At 42.8% G+C, this 20,129-nt stretch overlaps 1 protein-coding gene across 1 annotated transcript in view; it reads right to left on the bottom strand.

Moving 5' to 3' along the window:
* Positions 1-1,464: 1,464 nt before the first annotated feature.
* Positions 1,465-20,129, bottom strand: part of LOC137635704 (TRMT1-like protein) — a 49,942-nt gene continuing 31,277 nt past the window's right edge. The window contains exons 6-8 of the mRNA XM_068368150.1: positions 11,095-11,267; positions 10,296-10,560; positions 1,465-2,141 (exon numbers count right to left, since the gene is read on the bottom strand). Coding sequence (XP_068224251.1) covers positions 1,984-2,141; positions 10,296-10,560; positions 11,095-11,267 — 596 coding nt within the window. The 3' untranslated portion in view covers positions 1,465-1,983. The remainder of the gene's footprint in view (positions 2,142-10,295; positions 10,561-11,094; positions 11,268-20,129) is intronic.

The raw sequence follows: 20,129 nt of genomic DNA, 5'->3' as shown, positions 1-20,129 counted from the left end.
TTATGCAGTATCTCTAACGGCTTAATATGTAAAAATCCATTTCTTTTGGATGTTCAGTAAACAAACCCAGCACTTTACCTCGCCTATTCTGCCCAGAACACTGTGATATCAGACAAATTACATTTTATAAATACAAGAAATAAATTCCCAAGACTTTGTGCCTACAATGTGCCTAGCTCCTAACAAATGCCTAAATGACCAGAGTAAAGAAAAAACAGATGTCCAAGATCCTCTATAACACGTGGACTCTACCAAAATAGAATCAGGATAGACAATGCGCAAACATTAGAACAATGATAATGATAAGTATTCACACTTCCCTTACTTTGTTGTGAACAAGACCGATATATCTGCAATAAACAGCAGAATATTTTAGTAGTATGACCTAGAAAATTATTGAAAAGGGGATAGACATAAAGGACCTCTAGACTTGAAAATTCAACAGAAGACAAGAGAAATCATTTAACATCTAAACCCAAACCAGTTGGGAAGTGGGCAAAAGCCCTCGGAATCAAAACATATCTCCCACACTGCACTTAAGGGTCTTTATAGTGATCCTTCACTCATAGATGCATTAAATTTCTAGCCTTCCGTTCCTGTTTCATCGCTCCTCTCTTCATTTACGAACCTTGAATTATAACAAGGGCAACTATGATGTTTTCCTCTACATGCATATGCAGGTATAGGAGACATTAAAATTGCCGAGCAAAGATACAAAAAAGCAGATTGAGAATGTACAATACAATAATGTCTAAACTCAATTTGCACTCCAGAATGATAGTCAAAGCCTGTAGCAGAAACAGCCCGAGTGTTGGTTCTGTAGTTTGAAAAAAGTTCATTTAGCAATTGTATAAAAACAAGAAATTCATGGAAAACTTGAAATAAGAACAAAGTCTCTCTTCCTAGCCTCACTGAGTGGCTGCTACAAGCACTGGCACATTCGATAAATAGGATTATCAGTATGTGATCACCAGATCTGTGTATTCCAGCAAGCTGAACTTCCTCAAGCTCTTGGTTGTAAAACATTCATAGCAATGGCTATGATAGCAATTTGTGCATGGATAAAAAACTCAAAACATGCACAAACAAAGTCAACTATGCACTGAGATTCTAGAAAAATGAAATGTACCAGTATAACCAAAGAATATACTAAAAAGAGATGTTTTACTTGGATGCTTCAACAAGCAATAGGGACGTACCTTCATTTATATCCTTGGTTAAAATCAAAATATTTCTACTTTAATCATAAAAGATTACAAACGAAGAAAGAGGCTAGTTATAGGAGCTAACACCAGTACGTCTAATTCTAAAACTGTGGAGGCAGCGAAGGAGACTCGTGCTGGATTACCCGAGACTTCTTATGTTTACTAACGACTATACTCGATCTCTAACATCACACTGTTCTGGTCAACGAAGGCAAAGTAAAGCAGGAAGTCTTTACACCGTAAGGAGAAATTACAGTACAATTTTTATGACTCAGGGATGATATGGTCATAATTTCTATTAATCAACCTCCTGGGAACTTTATAATAATAATGCTAATGTAAAACAAAATCATAGATTCAATCACAGCTAAAAAAAGAATTAATCCCTCTTACGATACAGCATTAAATTTCCTCTGTCCAGAACATTATGTGCAATTTGTAACTAATTTTCACAAGGGTAATGGTCTAAAATCAGAGGACAAATAAATCATGAAATACTATACGCAAGATCATTCTTAAAACCTTTTCCAAATAATGAACGATGATGAGAGAAAAGTAATTCATCACATTTGATTCTACTTTTAACCACGGGGAAAAAAAGCAGAATGAAGATTTCTTAATCCAACAACATAACGATAAACGGACACATCCGAAATACTGATTGTGAATAAAATGGACATTTGAGAACTAAAAAATGAGGATGACACGTCTATACTAAAGTGCTGTCATATAACTTAGATCTTTGATAGTTCTTACCCCGAAAAAATGGTCTAAGTTTCTAATTTTGCGATTTAGCAAACTCCAATAGAAGGCTGTTGAACTCTCGGAGACTACAGCTCGTTCTCACGGCTTCAGGATCAAAGTGCGTTCGGCTGGCCTTGTGATTCGCGCGCTGAAGGTACTCAACAACCTTGTTGATTTTCCCCAAGTCATGACCTGTTGAAAGTTTATACGCAATGAAGAGGAACAAGTTTTATTATCTAGTTTAACTAATTTACTGTTATAGTTACGAGAAAGTGTCTCAGGTTTTCAAACTTGATAAGACAAGATATAAAATGACAACCTGATCATTGTTAAAAACTTTAAATAATGGTAAAACTAATTTATCAACACTGAATGAATACCAAAATGATTAGTAAATATATTGAAATAATTATGAGTACAGTACTACTGTTGCAATTAAAACACAATTCTAAGTAATTATTATTACTATCCAAGCTACAACCCTAGTTGGAAAAGCAAGATGATATAAGCCCAAGGGATCCATTAAGGAAAAACAGCCCAATGAGGAAAGAAAATAAGGAAATAAATAAATGATGAGAACAAATTAACAATAAATCATTCTAAAGATAGTAACAACGTCAAAACAGATATGTCATATATAAAACTATAAAAAGACTTACGTCAGCCTGTTCAACATAGAAACATAAAAAGCCCGGAAGTAAAGAATAAAATTCTTATTTCTGTATACTATACAGAAGCTCTGGGTGATAGGAGGATAGATGTGAGAGAAGCAAGAGAGCGTTCTAGAAATAAGAATGAATGGTGAGCAATTGTGACGCAGTTCCGGTAGACTCTGCTGCTTCCTCCGGTGCCTTGGATGACCGTGGAGGTAGCAGCAGTAGGGGATTCAGTGTTATGAAGCTTCATCTGAGGTGGCTAACGGGGGAGGGTGGGCTGTGGCACCCTAACAGTACCAGCCAAACTCGGTTTAGTCCCTTGTCAGGCTGGGAGGAACGTAGAGAGGAGAGGTCCCCTTTTCTTTTTCATTTGTTTGATGTCGGCCACCCCCCAAAATTGGGGGAAGTGTCTTGGTGTATGTATGTACTATACAGATAATTACTTCTCACTTAATGAAATTAAGAAAATCAGCACTAAAGTAAATATATTTCCTATCCATGCCTACAAACTTCACAGCATATGAACCAAAATAGATTATTGTAAAATCTTCAAATGTGAGATGGCTTTAGATATTACAATCATTTCATGACGTAACTAAAAGTTCAATCTTGCAGTCAACGTTTTTATGTTTAACAAACTGACATAAGTCTCTTTTTATAGTTTATATATGAAAGCACTATTTAACGTTATTGTTCTTAAAGTGTTTTATTTTAATTGTTCATTACTATAGTTTATGTGTTATCTTGTTTCCTTTCCTCCTCGAGCTATTTTTGCCTGTTGAAATCCTTGGGCTTATAAATAAGCATCCTGTTTTTCCAACTAGGTAGTAGCTTAGCTATAAAATTAATAATATGTTATTTTCATTAGTAAAATAAATTTTTGAATATACTTACCCGATAATCATGTAGCTGTCAACTCCGTTGCCCGACAGAAATCTACGGACGGGATACGCCAGCGATCGCTATACAAGAGGGGGGTGTACTCACCAGCGCCATCTGTGGTCAGGTACTCCAGTACTTCTTGTCAACACCACCTCAATTTTTTCCTCGGTCCACTGGTTCTCTATGGGGAGGAAGGGTGGGTCAATTAAATCATGATTATCGGGTAAGTATATTCAAAAATTTATTTTACTAATGAAAATAACATTTTTCAATATTAATCTTACCCGATAATCATGTAGCTGATTCACACCCAGGGGGGTGGGTGAAAACCAGTGTACATGTTAATCAAGAAGCTAAGTATCCCGTATTTCATTTTTATCAGTTATTCAAAATAACAAATGAAATTATAAGTACCTGGTAAGGAAGTCGAGTTGAACCATTACTCTGCCTTTAATAAGTACGTCTTCCTTACTGAGCGCAGCGGTCCTCTTAGGAGGCTGAACAACTCTTAGGTGCTAAAGTATAAAGGGCTGCAACCCATACTAAAGGACCTCATCACAACCTCTAACCTAGGCGCTTCTCAAGAAAAGAATTGACCACCCGCCAAATCAACAAGGATGCGGAAGGCTTCTTAGCCTACCGTACAACCCAAAACAACAATAAAAGCATTCAAGAGAAAGGTTAAAAAGGTTATGGGATTATGGGAATGTAGTGGCTGAGCCCTCACCTACTACTGCACTCGCTGCTACGAATGGTCCCAGGGTGTAGCAGTTCTCGTAAAGAGACTGGACATCTTTGAGATAGAATGATGCAAACACTGACTTGCTCCTCCAATAGGTTGCATCCATAATACTCTGCAGAGAACGGTTCTGTTTGAAGGCCACTGAAGTAGCCACAGCTCTCACTTCATGTGTCCTTACCTTCAGCAAAGCAAGGTCTTCATCCTTCATGTGAGAATGAGCTTCTCTAATCAGAAGCCTTATGTAATAAGAAACTGCGTTCTTAGACATATGCAGCGAAGGTTTCTTAATAGCACACCATAAGGCCTCTGATTGTCCTCGCAAGGGTTTTGACCTTTTAAGATAGTACTTAAGAGCTCTGACAGGGCAAAGTACTCTCTCCCGTTCGTTACCCACCAAGTTGGAAAGGCTAGGAATTTCGAACAATTTAGGCCAAGGACGAGAAGGAAGCTCATTTTTTGCCAAAAAACCGAGCTGTAAGGAACATGTAGCCGTTTCAGATGTGAAACCTATGTTCCTGCTGAAGGCGTGAACCTCACTTACTCTTTTGGCTGTTGCAAGGCAGACGAGGAAAAGAGTTTTGAGAGTGAGGTCTTTAAAAGAGGCTGACTGGAGAGGTTCAAATCTAGGTGACATAAGGAACCTTAGGACTACGTCTAGATTCCAGCCTGGAGTGGACAACCGACGTTCTTTAGAGGTCTCAAAAGACCTAAGGATGTCCTGCAGATCTTTGTTGGAGGAAAGATCCAAGCCTCTGTGGCGGAAAACCGCTGCCAACATACTTCTGTACCCCTTGATCGTAGGAGCTGATAGAGATCTAACATTCCTAAGATGTAACAGGAAGTCAGCAACTTGGGTTACAGTGGTACTGGTAGAGGAAACTGCATTGGTTCTGCACCAGCTACGGAAGACTTCCCACTTAGATTGATAGACTCTGCGAGTGGATATCCTCCTTGCTCTGGCAATCGCTCTGGCTGCCTCCTTCGAAAAGCCTCTAGCTCTAGAGAGTCTTTCGATAGTCTGAAGGCAGTCAGACGAAGAGCGTGGAGGCTTGGGTGTACCTTCTTTACGTGAGGTTGACGTAGAAGGTCCACTCTTAGAGGGAGAGTCCTGGGAACGTCGACCAGCCATTGCAGTACCTCTGTGAACCATTCTCTTGCAGGCCAAAGGGGAGCAACCAGCGTCAGCCGTGTCCCTTCGTGAGAGACGAACTTCTGAAGAACCCTGTTGATGATCTTGAACGGCGGGAATGCATACAGGTCGAGGTGGGACCAATCCAGCAGAAAAGCATCCACGTGAACTGCTGCCGGGTCTGGAATCGGGGAACAGTACAATGGGAGCCTCTTGGTCATCGAGGTAGCGAACAGATCTATAGTTGGCTGACCCCACAGGGCCCAAAGTCTGCTGCACACGTTCTTGTGAAGGGTCCATTCTGTGGGGATGACTTGAGACCCTCCTGCTGAGGCGATCTGCCGAGACATTCATATCGCCCTGAATGAACCTCGTTACCAGCGTGAGCTTTCGACTTTTTGACCAAATGAGGAGGTCCCTTGCGATCTCGAACAGCTTCCTCGAATGAGTCCCTCCCTGCTTGGAGATGTACGCCAAGGCTGTGGTGTTGTTGGAGTTCACCTCCACCACCTTGTTTAGCAGGAGGGACTTGAAGTTCCTTAAGGCCAGATGAACTGCCAACAACTCCTTGCAATTGATGTGAAGCGTTTCCTGTTCCTGGTTCCATGTCCCCGAGCATTCCTGTCCGTCCAATGTCGCGCCCCAGCCCGAGTCTGATGCGTCCGAGTAGAGATGAAGGTCGGGGGTTTGAACAGCTAAAGAGAGACCCTCCTTGAGAAGAATGTTGTTCTTCCACCACGTTAGAGTAGCCCTCATCTCTTTGGAAACAGGAATAGAGACCGCCTCGAGCGTCATATCCTTGTTCCAGTGAGCTGCTAGATGGTACTGAAGGGGGCGGAGGTGGAGTCTCCCTAACTCGATGAACAGGGCTAACGATGAAAGAGTCCCTGTTAGACTCATCCACTGCCTCACCGAGCATCGGTTCTTCTTCAGCATGCTCAGGATGCACTCTAGGGCTTGGTTGATTCTTGGGGCCGACGGAAAAGCCCGAAAAGCTCGACTCTGAATCTCCATTCCCAGGTAAACGATGGTTTGGGAAGGAACGAGCTGGGACTTCTCTAAATTGACCAAGAGACCCAGTTCCTTGGTCAAATCCAAAGTCCATCTGAGACTCTCCAGACAGCGACGACTTGTGGGGGCTCTTAAAAGCCAGTCGTCTAAATAAAGGGAGGCTCTGATGTCTGCCAAGTGAAGGAATTTCGCAATATTCCTCATCAGTCGCGTAAACACAAGAGGTGCCGTGCTTAGGCCAAAGCACAGGGCTTGGAATTGGTACACAACCTCTCCAAAGACGAATCTCAGAAAAGGTTGGGAGTCTGGATGGATGGGAACGTGAAAGTAGGCGTCTTTCAGATCCAACGAGACCATCCAGTCCTCCTGCCTGACCGCTGCTAGGACCGACTTCGTCGTCTCCATTGTGAACGTCTGCTTGGTGACATAAGCATTGAGCGCACTGACGTCCAGCACCGGTCTCCAACCTCCTGTCTTCTTGGCCACCAGGAAGAGACGGTTGTAAAAGCCCGGGGATTGATGGTCCCGGACTATCACCACTGCCTCCTTCTGTAACAGGAGCGACACCTCTTGATGTAACGCTAGCCTCTTGTCCTTCTCCTTGTAGTTGGGAGAGAGGTTGATGGGAGATGTGGTCAGAGGGGGATTGCGGCAGAACGGAATTCTGTAACCCTCCCTTAGCCACTTGACAGACTGAGCGTCTGCACCTCTTCTGTCCCAGGCTTGCCAGTAGGTCTTGAGTCTGGCTCCTACAGCTGTCTGGAGAGGAGGGAAGTCAAAGCTTGCTTTTCGTGGACTTGGCACCTTTCTTGGACTTGCCCCTGTGACTGTCTCCACGGGAACTTCCTCGGCTGGGGGCTCTGCCACGAAAGGGCGGAATGAATCTGGTAGCAGGTGTATCAGCCACAGGGGTGCGGTAAGATCTCGGCACTGAAGGTACGATTTTAGCCTTACGTGCTAAAGAGGCCATGAGGTCATGCGTATCTTTCTGGATAAGAGCCGCAGCCATCTCCTTGATTAGCTCCTCCGGAAACAGGAACTTGGAGAGAGGAGCAAACATCAACTGTGACCTCTGGCAAGGGGTGATACCAGTAGATAAGTAGGAGCATAGATGTTCCCTTTTCTTGAGGACTCCTGAGACAAAAATAGAAGCAAGTTCGCCAGAACCATCGCGAATTGCTCTGTCCATACAGGACATGATCAGCATGGCCGAGTCTTTGTCAGAAGGGGCAGTCTTCTTGCTCAAGGCCCCCAGGCACCAATCGAGGAAATTAAAAATTTCGAAGGCGCGGAAGACTCCCTTCAACAAGTGGTCCAGATCAGAAAAAGTCCAGCAGACCTTAGAGCGTCTCATAGCCGACCTACGGGGAGAGTCAACCAAACTTGAGAAGTCAGCCTGGGCAGAGGCAGGGACCCCCAAGCCTGGTTCCTCTCCCGTGGCATACCAGACGCCCGACTTAGAAGCCAGCTTAGGAGGAGGAAACATAAAAGATGTCCTTCCCAGTTGCTGCTTGGACTGCAACCAATCCCCTAAAACCCTCAAAGCTCTCTTTGATGATCTGGCGAGGACAAGCTTGGTGTAGGCAGACGTAATAGGCTGCATGCCTAGAGAAAACTCGGATGGGGGAGAACGAGGGGTTGCAGAAACGAAGTGTTCAGGGTATAACTCTCTGAACAGAGTCAGGACCTTACGAAAGTCTAATGAAGGTGGCGACGACTTGTGTTCCTCCACATCAGAAGAAGGATCATCCAGGTGAGCAGCTTCATCCTCAGAAACCTCATCTCCTGAGAGTTGAGAAGCGAGAGGTAACGGTATAGCGGCATGCTGAATGGCTGAATCCTGTAGAACGGGTGCACGCGCACTTGAGGATTCATCATCACGCCTCTGCTGAAGAGGATGAGGGCTGGCAATGACAAAGTCATGAGGCTGGGGTGAAGGAGGTTCTGCGGAGGTCTGAGGAGCAAGCGTGGTCAGAAGCGAATGCTGTAAGGCATGAGGATCATGCTGCATGGTATGCGGTTCGTGTAGAATGGGAAGAGGCTCATGCTGCGAAGAATGCGGCTGCTGCATGCGTTGAGGAGGCTGCCTCATAGCATGAGGTTCCTGCCTCAAGGGTTGCGCCTGCCTCAAGGGTTGAGGAGGTTGCTGCGCAGAGAGAGGCTCTTGCCTCAAGGGTTGAGGTGGTTGCCGCATAGCATGAGGCTGCTGCCTCATGGGTGGAGGTTGCCGCAACGCATGAGGCTCCTGCCTCAAGGGTTGAGGCGGTTGCCGCATAGCATGAGGCTCCTGCCTCATGGGTAGAGGAGGTTGCCGCATAGCATGAGGCTCCTGCCTCAAGGGTTGAGGAGGTTGCCGCAAAGCAAGAGGCTCCTGCCTCAAGGAGAGAGGAGGTTGCTGCATAGCGCTGGTACCTGGCAACTCCCAATGCGGCAGCTCACGCATGGAGGCAGGAGGAGCCTCAACATCATACGTCTGGCAGGGTGGACTGCGCAGAGGTGGAGGAGCGCTCGCAGGAGGAGGTGTGCTAACCTTCTCTGCCTGAAACTCCTGCATCAAAACCGCAAGCTGAGACTGCATTGTCTGCAGCATAGACAACTTGGGATCAACAGAAGTTGGCTGCCTCATAGCATGAGGTTCAGCAGAGGCCTGTTGAGGCATCGCCTTACCTCTCTTAGGAGGTGTGCAGTCATCAGATGACTGCGGCGAGTCCGAACTGGCCCAGTGGCTACACCTGGGCCGTTGGACTCGCTCGGCTGGGACCTTACGTTTAAGAGGTCGTGAGACCTGGGTCCAGCGTTTCCTCCTGGAAACATCTTCCGCAGACGAGGAATTTAAGGGCTCAATCGTCTGGGAGTGGAAGTGACGATCTCTATCAGATACGCCCGCAACCACTGAGGATACAACTGTGCGCCGATCAAGGCCTGCCGAACCCTTTTGCCCTTCGACTTTGCTTCTCCCCTGGGCTTGGGAGCTTGCAAGAGGTCCCGGACTGGGAGGACGACTGGCACGCACAGAAGTATCCTCATGCGCAACACTGACACTGACACTAGGCACAGCACTGGCACTAACACTTCCCACTGCACTTTTCACTTTAAGTTCCTTGACATCTGCCAAGAGAAGATTGTGGTCACTCACTAAAGACTCCACCTTATCACCTAGAGCCTGAATGGCACGTAACATATCCGACATATCAGGCTGAGCACTCGTAATAGGTTCGGGGGTCACCACCACAGGGGAAGGAAAAGGTTGAGGATCATGGGGGGAGGAATAAACCAAAGAGCGAGAAGAACTCCTCCTAACTCTCTCCCTCTCTAACCTAGTCGTATAATTGAGGAATTCATTAAAATCGAATTCCGAAAGCCCAGCACATTCCCCACATCGATCTTCCAACTGACAGGATTTTCCCCTACAGTCGGAACAAACGGTGTGAGGATCAACCGAGGCCTTCGGAAGACGCCTACTACAAGTCCTAACACTACATCGCCTTTGTCTAGGAGCTTGAGAGTGGTCGGACATCTTGAATTTAGAGAACAGTCAAGGGGGAATTCCAAAGTAAAGCAAAGATCGTTAACCAATAAATCAATTTAATTCCAAAAGCTATCTAAGCTAAGGGAAAAGCTTCCTGTATAGCGAAGGCTAAATTTTAGAGCAATACTTCACCAAAACCGTGAACAAAGACTCCAAAATCAACAGCGTATCCATGTAGGTCTTGCCGGCGGCACGACAGAGGAAAAATTGAGGTGGTGTTGACAAGAAGTACTGGAGTACCTGACCACAGATGGCGCTGGTGAGTACACCCCCCTCTTGTATAGCGATCGCTGGCGTATCCCGTCCGTAGATTTCTGTCGGGCAACGGAGTTGACAGCTACATGATTATCGGGTAAGATTAATATTGAAAAAAATAATAATTATACCATCCACACACCTTTAGGGCAGTGACGATGGAGGTTAAAATAGAACGGTGGCGACCTGAGACTCGGATGATCGTATTTCAACTTCTTGGGCAATCTCTCCCCCTCGTTGTCCTCCTCCACCGTGTGGTACGAGTGCCCTTCCTCATCCTCTTCCTCTTCCTCCTCTTGGCTCATCGCGCTCTCGTCCACCTTCTCCGCCAACGTGTTTTCTTTGTCGCCGCTGCTCTGCATCTTGGTGCTCGGATGATCGTCGCACCTCGCTTCGCTGACAATCGTCTGGGGAAAGAATTTTAGAATTCGTAAACGCTCGAGAATTTCGGATTTGAAATGATTTCTCTGAAAATGTACGTGAGAGAAACAAAAGAAAGATTTCTGTACCTCAAAATTATAGTTATGTATCCAATGAAGTTTTATTTCAGGAGGACTGAATTCAGTGAAGTTGAAAATTATTGTCAGATACAACTGACATTAGGGAATACTCTATATATAAAAAAGGAAGAATACTATTCTTATAGTTTATATATAAAAGATCTACTGTTCTTAAAGTATTACATTTTAATTGTTCATTACTTCTCTTGTAGTTTATTAATTTCCTATTTTCCTTCCTCACTGGGCTATTTTTTCTTAGGGTCCTTGAGTATAATTATAGCATCCTACTTTTCCAAATAGAGTTGTTATGTACTTAGCAAATAATATTAACAATAATAATAATAATACAGGTTGTGAAAAACTAAAGTATTAAAGAAAACAAAATTTCATTAACAGCCACTTCAAAGGCATCAAGAATCGAGAACAAAGAGATCCACTCGCCTGCAATAAACTGATGACTTTATGGGGAAGTTGAAATTTGCTGGCTTGTTTAAGCATAGCCTGACAGAAGGTAGAGTCGAACAGTTCATCGCACCACACAGGACCCAGCTCCACTGCCAATTTTCCCGTGCTTTTACTTCGACAATCGCACGACAACAACGAATAGGGCTGTTCTGGAATAGATTGACAGAGTCGTCACCGTGGTTCAAATCGAATAAAATACAATAAATTTAAGTTATAGAATACAGTTCATATTTGTGATTATAACTACCGTACTAGGTACTGTACAGCTATGCGTATTGAAAAGAATTAAGATAATAAAATCAAAATAAAATTCAAAGTAATTTCAGAACTAATAGTGTTTAAGGGGAATAACAAACTAACATTTATATAAACTATCATACTTTACTTCATGAAGCTTATCCCTGGGACAAACACTTGAGGTCTTTATAAAAAAGAGAGAGAGAGAGAGAGAGAGAGAGAGAGAGAGAGAGAGAGAGAGAGAGAGAGAGAGAGAGAGAGAGAGAGAGAGAGAGAGAGAGTTAGTTCTGGTTCTCATATCATTTGGGATGAGACTGTGAGGGTCTGCCACACACATCCTCTTCTGATGCAACCCACCACAATCATCCAACTACCAGATACATAATTCACTGCCTAAGTCAAGAGACCTTGTGGGTTTTAACAGACTGAGAGAATCCAGTACTTGTCTGTCAGTGTTCTAACCACGGTAGTAAGATAATTTTAACGATTCACAAGGACAACAAAATCAAACCATTGTTCTCTAGTGTTTAGTACTGTTAAGCCTCTGTACCATGGACTTCCCATGTCTTGGGGTAGAATTCTCTTACTTGAGGGTACACTCACTTCTTTTTATGAAGTTTTTATAGTTTACAGATGAAAGATCTATTTTAATGTTACTGTTCTCAGAATATTTTTAGTTGTTCATTGCTTCTCTTGCTTACCTATTTCGTTGTTTCCTTTTCTCAAAGGGCTATTTTTCCCAGTTGAAGCCCTTTGGCTTATAGCATACTGCTTTTCCAACACAGGTTGTATCTTAGCTTGTAATAATAATAATAATAATAATAGTGAAATCTCCCAAGTAAATCAGTTGTTATTCAATCTAAATAAGGATTATTATGTAGCTGGTCATGACTCTCAATTTCCATAGGACTGTAATACCTACATGGATTATTTCTTATGAAACACCATGCAGCTAAAATACTCAACAAAGTCATAATACTGTACTAACATTCGAGTTGGAAGACCCAGGCCTACATAGCTGAGGACTATGAAGCGTGGAGTAGGAGATGATGAATGGAGAAGTATTGAATTAAAAGCTCAAGATAGAGACGACTGGTGAAATCTAACCGAGGCCCTTTGCGTCAATAGGCGTAGGAGGAGGAGATGATGATGACGAACATTTAAGGGGAATGAATGAATGAATGATTTAAAAGTTTTCAGGCATCCTGACATCTAAGGTCATTGACGCCGTGACTTCAGTTATATGACAAGGGTTCTCCATTAACATACGGATGACATTCAAGTAAAATCTGGTGGACGTGTCTGTCTTCCCAACTACCTAGATTATCAATAATTTTCATCACACCAAAATTTTATTATTGTAACTTTGAAAAATACTATTTAGCAGACAGAAATTATCTCTTCCCGCCTTAAAAAAAATTGTAATTAGTATAAGACAGTCAATTTCACGTGGAAAAAAGCCACTGTGGTTTGTGAAATAAAACCAAGCATCAAAAAAGGAATTGCCTCCACAACTATTAATATCTTTCTCTGAGAAAGCCTTATCTTTAATCTAACTCCTGTTAACCCTTTTACCCCCAGGCTCTTTGGAACTTTTCAACCCTTAACCCCCAGGGTTTTTTTTTCAAACACATTTTGCTATATATATTTTTTAAATTGCTTTAACAGCCTTAATTTTTGTCATAGAGAGGTCAGGTTGGTCTCATTCTTTTGGAAAATCCCTGAGGTTTCTCAAAAAATTATCAAAAATATGCAAAAAAAAATGTAAAAAGCAGTTTTTTGCAAGGACGTACCAGTACGTCCATGGGGGTAAAAGGACGAGTTTTGTGAAACGTACCAGTACGTCCTTTGGGGGTAAAAGGGTTAAGCACAGCATTCATATTGTGTGCATAACTTTGTTGCCCCCACAGGTTTGAAGAACTGTCATTCTTTCTTTTCCAAAGTGATGGCCCTCTCAGCATGCTTGTGAGCATACATACAATAAAATCTACAGAAACTGGATAAATCTACCTCTTTCCTCAATGAGTATACAGCACCAAAAGATTGAGGCCACTGTAGCTTCTGTCTGGATAAATTTGGCATCCTATACTGTGCATGGCTAAACTGTGCTTTTAATTCAAGGTCGTGCTCCCATAGTCCTTGACTACGTAGCCATACTGTATACAAGGTAGTAGAAATTAATTTATAGCATGGAAGGCTTAAGAGATTAATATTTATTGCCTAAGAATAACCACAATGCAGCTGCAAAAGAAGGGACATTAATTATAATACTAGATACATTTAGTCCTCTTATCTAAGGACAACCAGAGAAGTTGGGTTGTTTAATAGTGTTGATTAATAATTTTCCTTTACCACGGCAGAACAAATCTGGGAATCTCTAGTCCTTGAGAGTGCTGGGTGTAGTTTGGTAGCAAATAATTACTGCCTGGGACTCCATTTTAGAGACCCTGGAATGTTAATATAGTTACCACTAGAGAGTTATGGGGTCTTTTGACTGGCCAGATAGTACTACATTGGATCCTTCTCTCTGGTTACGGTTCATTTTCCCTTTGCCTATACACTCACACACCGAATAATCTGGCCTATTCTTTACATATTCTCCTCTGTCCTCATACACCTGACAACACTGCGATTACCAAACAATTCTTCTTACTGTACCGTAATTGTTCAGTGGCCACTCTCCTCTTTGTAAGGGTAGAATACTCTTTAGCTATGGTAAGCTCTTCTAGGAGAAGTACACTCCAAAATCAAACCACTGTTCTCTAATCTTGGGTAGTGCCATAGCTTCTGTACCATGGACTTCCACTGTCTTGGGTTAGAGTTCTCTTGCTTGAGGGTACACTCGGGCCCACTGTTCTATCTAGTTTCTCTTCCTCTTGTTTTGTTAAGGTTTTTATAGTTTATAAAGTGATATTTATTTTGAAATTGTTGCTCTTAAAATATTTTATTTTTCCTTGTTTCCCTTCCTAACTGAGCTATTTTCCTTGTAGGAGCCCCTGGGCTTATAGCATCCTGCTTTTCCAACTAGGGTTGTAGCTTAGCAAGTAATAATAATAATAATATATTCCAGGAAAGCAGCTAGCCCATAGCTGACAGGGAAAACTAACCAATACTTATTGCTAATCAGTTTAAATAACTTGACACGACTACGACCGAGCTAGCTATTATTAACCGTATCAACTCGAAATGCTCGACCATTATTCATCTGTGAATTCATTTGGCATTGTGAAAACTCTCAGGTCCTTAATATGAAAATCTGAACATACAAATCCATGAACAATAAATCAAGTTACCCTATCAAAATCTGTTGACTGTTTAAGCTGAAGTGATTGACTTAATAATTCCATTCTGGTTAAACAGTTTTTATAAACATTAAACACCATAATATCTTGAACTTCAAGAAGGAAATTAAGCAACACAGGACCAAACTCATGTTAGTACTTTGTATATTTTCTTCAAAATCCAATAGATTAGTCCTTGGCTCATACCCCACATATCCAGCTAGTTTCGTTGGGATTGGTTCGGTGGTTTTTGTGTAATGTTGTTCGCAAAAAACTATCAAAATATTTGCCATTTACTTAACCCTTTTACCTCCAGGCTATTTGGAACTTTCCAACCCTTAACCCCCAGGGGTTATTTTTTTCCCAGCACATATTGCAGTACTGTATATATTTTTTTTAAATTGCTCTAACAACCTTAATTTTCATCATAGAGAGGTCAGGTTGGTCTCATTCTTTTGGAAAATGCCTGAGGTTTCTCAAAAAAATTATCAAAAATATGCAAAAAAAAATGTAAATACCAGATTTTTGCAAGGACATACCGGTACGTCCATGGGGGTAAAGGGATGAGTTTTGTGAAACGTACCAGTACGTCCTTTGGGGGTAAAAGGGTTAACATCAAGATTATTTTCAAAGTAATGCTGGATACTTGTATTCTGATATACTTATCCTAAATGTTACGGATTCATCCTTAGGTCATACACAACATGATTACCAAGTTTGGTCAATATCAGTACAGTAGATTTTTTTGTAAAATTGCTCATAAACAAACAAACTAAACGGATGGGTAAATACGTACCCTCTTTCTGGCGAAGGCAATAATGCACCTACTTTTAGAAGAGAGGAATGAAAAGGCTTGGCTTCCAAACCTTTGAGTAATGTCTTCTAGAGGTATATGTCATAAATACTGCACTATAGTCAATTTTTTTAGTGTGGCAGATTTGCCCCGACTAGCAAGGGTGCCCTTTTTGCTCGCAATTACTTCTGACCAATGGGTCAGAAGTATTTTTGTCCGAATACTTCCGACCAATCAGCTATCAGGAAACTTTCCGAACTAAAAGGGCACCCCTGCTAGTCGGTGCAAATCTGCCTCACTAAAAAAATGGTATTTTCATTATAAAATAAATTTTTGAACATACTTACCCGGTAGTTATATATATAGCTTACGTCCCCGACGTCAACGGCAGAAAATTCGAAACTCGCGCCAATCACCGATTGGATAGCCAGGTGTACCACCCCTGCGCCCTAGCGAGGTACCTAGGAACCATTCCAGGAACTCTCATATATTCCATGCCTCTAGTCTCTTAGAGGGGAGGAGGGTGGGACTTTAATTATATATAACTACCGGGTAAGTATGTTCAAAAATTTATTTTATAATGAAAATACCATTTTTAAACATAAGACTTACCCGGTAGTTATATATATAGCTGATTAACACCTTTGGTGGAGGGTTAGAGACAGCTAGTATATCTGGAATTTTTCTCAAGAGTTATTAAAACAAACTTAAGGGTTCGTACCTGATAAGGAAGCTGACTTCAATGATTCTCTGTCTCATTATGTCTGCTAGCCTTATGAGATCCAGCGATCCTCCCAGGGGGCTGAAGATCCCTAGGGACTGTCAAACCGGTGTATATACCTCATTATGACAGAACCTCTTCCAATAACCAGTTCCGGGCGCTCTTCAAGGAACAAAATTGACCACCTGACTAAAATCAATGATTTTGGAAGACTGACACAGTCCACAAACAACCATAAAAACAAATAAAAGTTCCAAGAGAAGAAAAGATATTGGGATTATGGGAACGTAGTGGTGGATCCTTCACCCACTACTGTACTCGCTATCACGAATGGTCCCATAATGTAGCAGTCCTCATAAAGAGTCTGGACACGATTAAAATAGTGTGAAGTGAACACAGATTTATTCCCCCAAAAGGTTGTGTCCGTAATGCTCCACAACAATCTATTCTGCTTGAAGGTCATTCAAGTTGTAATAGTACTAACCTCATGCGTCTTGACCTTAGAAACTTCAGGCCAGTCTCACTGTAAGAGTCTGATGAAGAATGAAAGGACATTCTTGACATCTGAAAAACGAGGGCTTCTTAATCGAGCACCAAAGAGCTTTCGACTTGCCTCGCAACCCTTTCATACTGCCTGGGTAGAACTTCAGGGTTCTTACTGGACACAGGACTCTCTCAAACTCCTCGCCAACCATATCCGAAAAATTCGGAAACTCAAAAGCCTTAGGTCAAGGTTGAGAAAGGCGGTCTTTCCTGGCGAGAAAGCCTAACTGCAATAAACAGATAGCTTCGTAATCTCGAAAGCCAACGTTTTACTAAAACGTATTTATTAACTGATTCTTTTAGATGTCACAAGACTAACAAGAAAAATAGTTTTCATCGAGAGGTCCTTAAAATGAAGATGAAAGCAAGTGCTCAAGTTTGTCACTCATAAGGAACTTCAGGATTGAGTCCAGGATCCAAGCTGGTGAATCCTGGTTGTTTGATGTTACAAACAAGTTGAGAAATTCCTGTAGGACTTCATCAATCGAAAGGTCCAAGATACTGTGTCTGACAACAGTCGCTAACACACACCTGTATCCCTTAATGGAAGAGGATGAACAAATGAGCTTCCTTCTAAGGTAAAACAGGAAGTCAGCAATCTGAGTTGTAGAGATACTGGAAGAGAAAACAGAGTTGACTCTGCACCATTCTCTAAAGCCTCCCATTTGGATTGATAAATCCTGATGGTAGAAGTTCTTATTGCTCTTGTAAAACACTTAGCTGCCTCTTTCGAAAACCTCTATTCCTGTGAGGTTTCAAAAGGTTGAAGGTAGCTAGAAGAAGAGCTTGGAGACTAGAAAGGTAACTTTCCACGAGAGGTTGTTTGAGTAAAACTACTCTTAATGGAAGACTTCTAGGAGAGTCCACCATCCATTCCAGTATCTCTGTGAACCATCCTCTTGAGGGCCAAAAGGCGGCCACTAAGGTCACCTGGTCCCTTCGTGCGACACAAAGTTTTGTGTCACCTTGTAAAGGAAATAGAACGAGGAAAACGTACACATCCAGATTGGACCAGACTAACAGGAAAGCGTCTATGTGGACTGCTTCGAGATCTGGCACTGGAGAGCAGTAAGTTTCTAGTCTCTTTGTTAAATCACGAATAGGACTATACAAGAACGACACCAAAGTCGCCACAGATTCTTGCAGATTTCTCGATGGAGTGTCCATTCTCCAGATGAGACTGTTCTGCCATAAGTTCTTCTCTTTTTAAAGAACCTTGTTAGAAGGAAAACATTCTCCTAAGCCCAGATGAGAAGACTCCTCTCAGTCCCGTAAAGGAACCTCGAGTGGGTTCCGTCTTGCTTGGCAATGAAAGCCAAATCTGTGGTGTGATCGGCATAGACCTGCACCACTTTGTTCCAAACTGATCCTTCGAAGCTTCTTTTGGGTGATGAGGAAGCTCCTCTGATCCTCTGTCCAAAGTCCCGAAGCTTCCAACTGTCTAGTGTTGGTCCCACCCCGAAACCGAGGTGACGAGACACAACACAAGGTCTAAGATCCTCTGTTCAAAAGGAGTGACCTTCTGGAAGTTTGACTGGATCGAACCACCACTGAAGGCAACTTCTTATGGCATCCTAAAAGAGATGCATATCGACTCAAGACCTTCTCCTTGCCCCAAAATGATTGAGGTTGAAATGGAGAGAATAAACTTGACTCTGAAACACCATTCTTAAATAAAGTATTTTCTGTGATGGTGTCAGAAGATCTAATGGAACTGATGACGCTGAGTTTATCAGGATACATCTATTAAGGTCCTGACTCCTGGCGTCAAGGAAACCCAGATCACCGCCTATGTCGCCACGTTGTACTAAGGCTAGACGCTCGACAAAAAACTTTTGTGATCAAAGAGATCGGAACTAAGACGTCCTTGATCTCGACATTCGATTCGACTAGTGTCACCACGAAGTCCAAGGCTCTCATGTTTAATGTCATGCCTCCTTCTAGATCTCCGACGTCGAGTGTCCTGAAAGACGTGGCGCCGAGCTTCCTGTAAAACGTGGCGCCGAGCGTCCTGAAAGACGTGGTGCCGAGCATCCTGAAAGACGAGGTGCCGAGCGTCCTGAAAGACGTGGCGCCAACCTTCCTGTAAGACGAGGCTCCAAGCATCCTGTAAGACGTGGAGCCAAACTTCCTGTAAGACGTGGAGCCGAGCGTCCTGTGACACGTGGCGCCGAACATCCTGGAAGGTGTGGCGCCAAGCTTCCTGTAAGATGTGGCGCCGAGAGGTTAACAGAGCAAGACGCCGAACGTCCTATAAGACGTGGTGCTAAGCGTCCTGGTGTCAGAAGAGACTCGTCTTGATGACAGGAATACGCAATTCTCCTGAAAGGTTCAAAGTTATCTGAAAATCCTTCATGAAGATCGTAAGAAAGAGCTCTGGTAAGTCAATCATCCAGATACAGGGAGGATCTGATGTCTCTTAAGTGCAGTATTCTGCTACATTAGCAAAAGTTTAATGCAAAGCCTGCCTCTTAAACTCCTCTCTAGATCTGGGAGAGAGATCTATTGGAGCTAAAACTAAAGGAGGTTTCCCTATGAAAAGAAATTGTAGTCCTCCTTCAGAAGGTGTACTGACCAAAGGTCTGCTCCCCTCTTCTCCCAAGATTGCCAGAAGTTATGTAGTCTGGCTCTACTGCCTGAAGGCGAAAACAGTCATACTCTGCTTTGCCTTGTGATCAGGCGGACATGAGACTTTAAATAGTTCATGATTTCAATGTCTCCATAGAGAACTTTGACTTCTGAACGAAGGCATTGAGAGCAGTTACATCCAGGACCGGATAAAAGCCTCCCTATCCCAAAAGAGAGACATTTGATGTTGCAAAGATTGTTTTGCAGAGAGGTCTTATCAGAGATACTAACAAAGGAGGTTTCACTAGGAAAAAGATTTCGCATCCATCCTTTAGGAATAGCACGGACCTCAAAGTTATCCTGCCCCATTGTCTGGAATCCTTAAGAGACTCAGTGATCCACCCAGGGGGCTGTAAAAATCTCTGTGGGGCTGCCACAAGGTCCTCGACCTTAACGTGGTTAGACCTCCACCCTTGCTATCCCGGAATACCTGATAAGGAAGCTGGCTTCATGGGTTTATATACCTCATTTACCTGAATTCCTTGAGAGACTCAGCAATCCACCCAGAGGGCTGTAACAATCTGTGGGGCTGCCACAAGGTCCTCGACCTTAACGTGGCTAGACCTCCACCCTATATGACATATCTGTTTTAGACGTTGTTATGACGTTGTTACTGTTTTAAGAATGATTTATCGTTAAATTATCCTCATAATTTATTTAACTCCTTATTTCCTTTCCTCACTGGCCTATTTTTACCTATTGGAGCCCTTGGGCTTAAAGCATGTTACTTTTCCAACTAGGGTTGTAGGTTGGCTAGAGATAATAATAAAAATAATCTCGTACCCCAGATACAAGATCTAGAGGCCAG

This window comes from Palaemon carinicauda, unplaced genomic scaffold, assembly GCF_036898095.1.
Source record: "Palaemon carinicauda isolate YSFRI2023 unplaced genomic scaffold, ASM3689809v2 scaffold162, whole genome shotgun sequence".
Lineage (NCBI taxonomy): Eukaryota > Metazoa > Arthropoda > Malacostraca > Decapoda > Palaemonidae > Palaemon > Palaemon carinicauda.
This window is presented reverse-complemented; position numbering and strand designations above follow the sequence as displayed.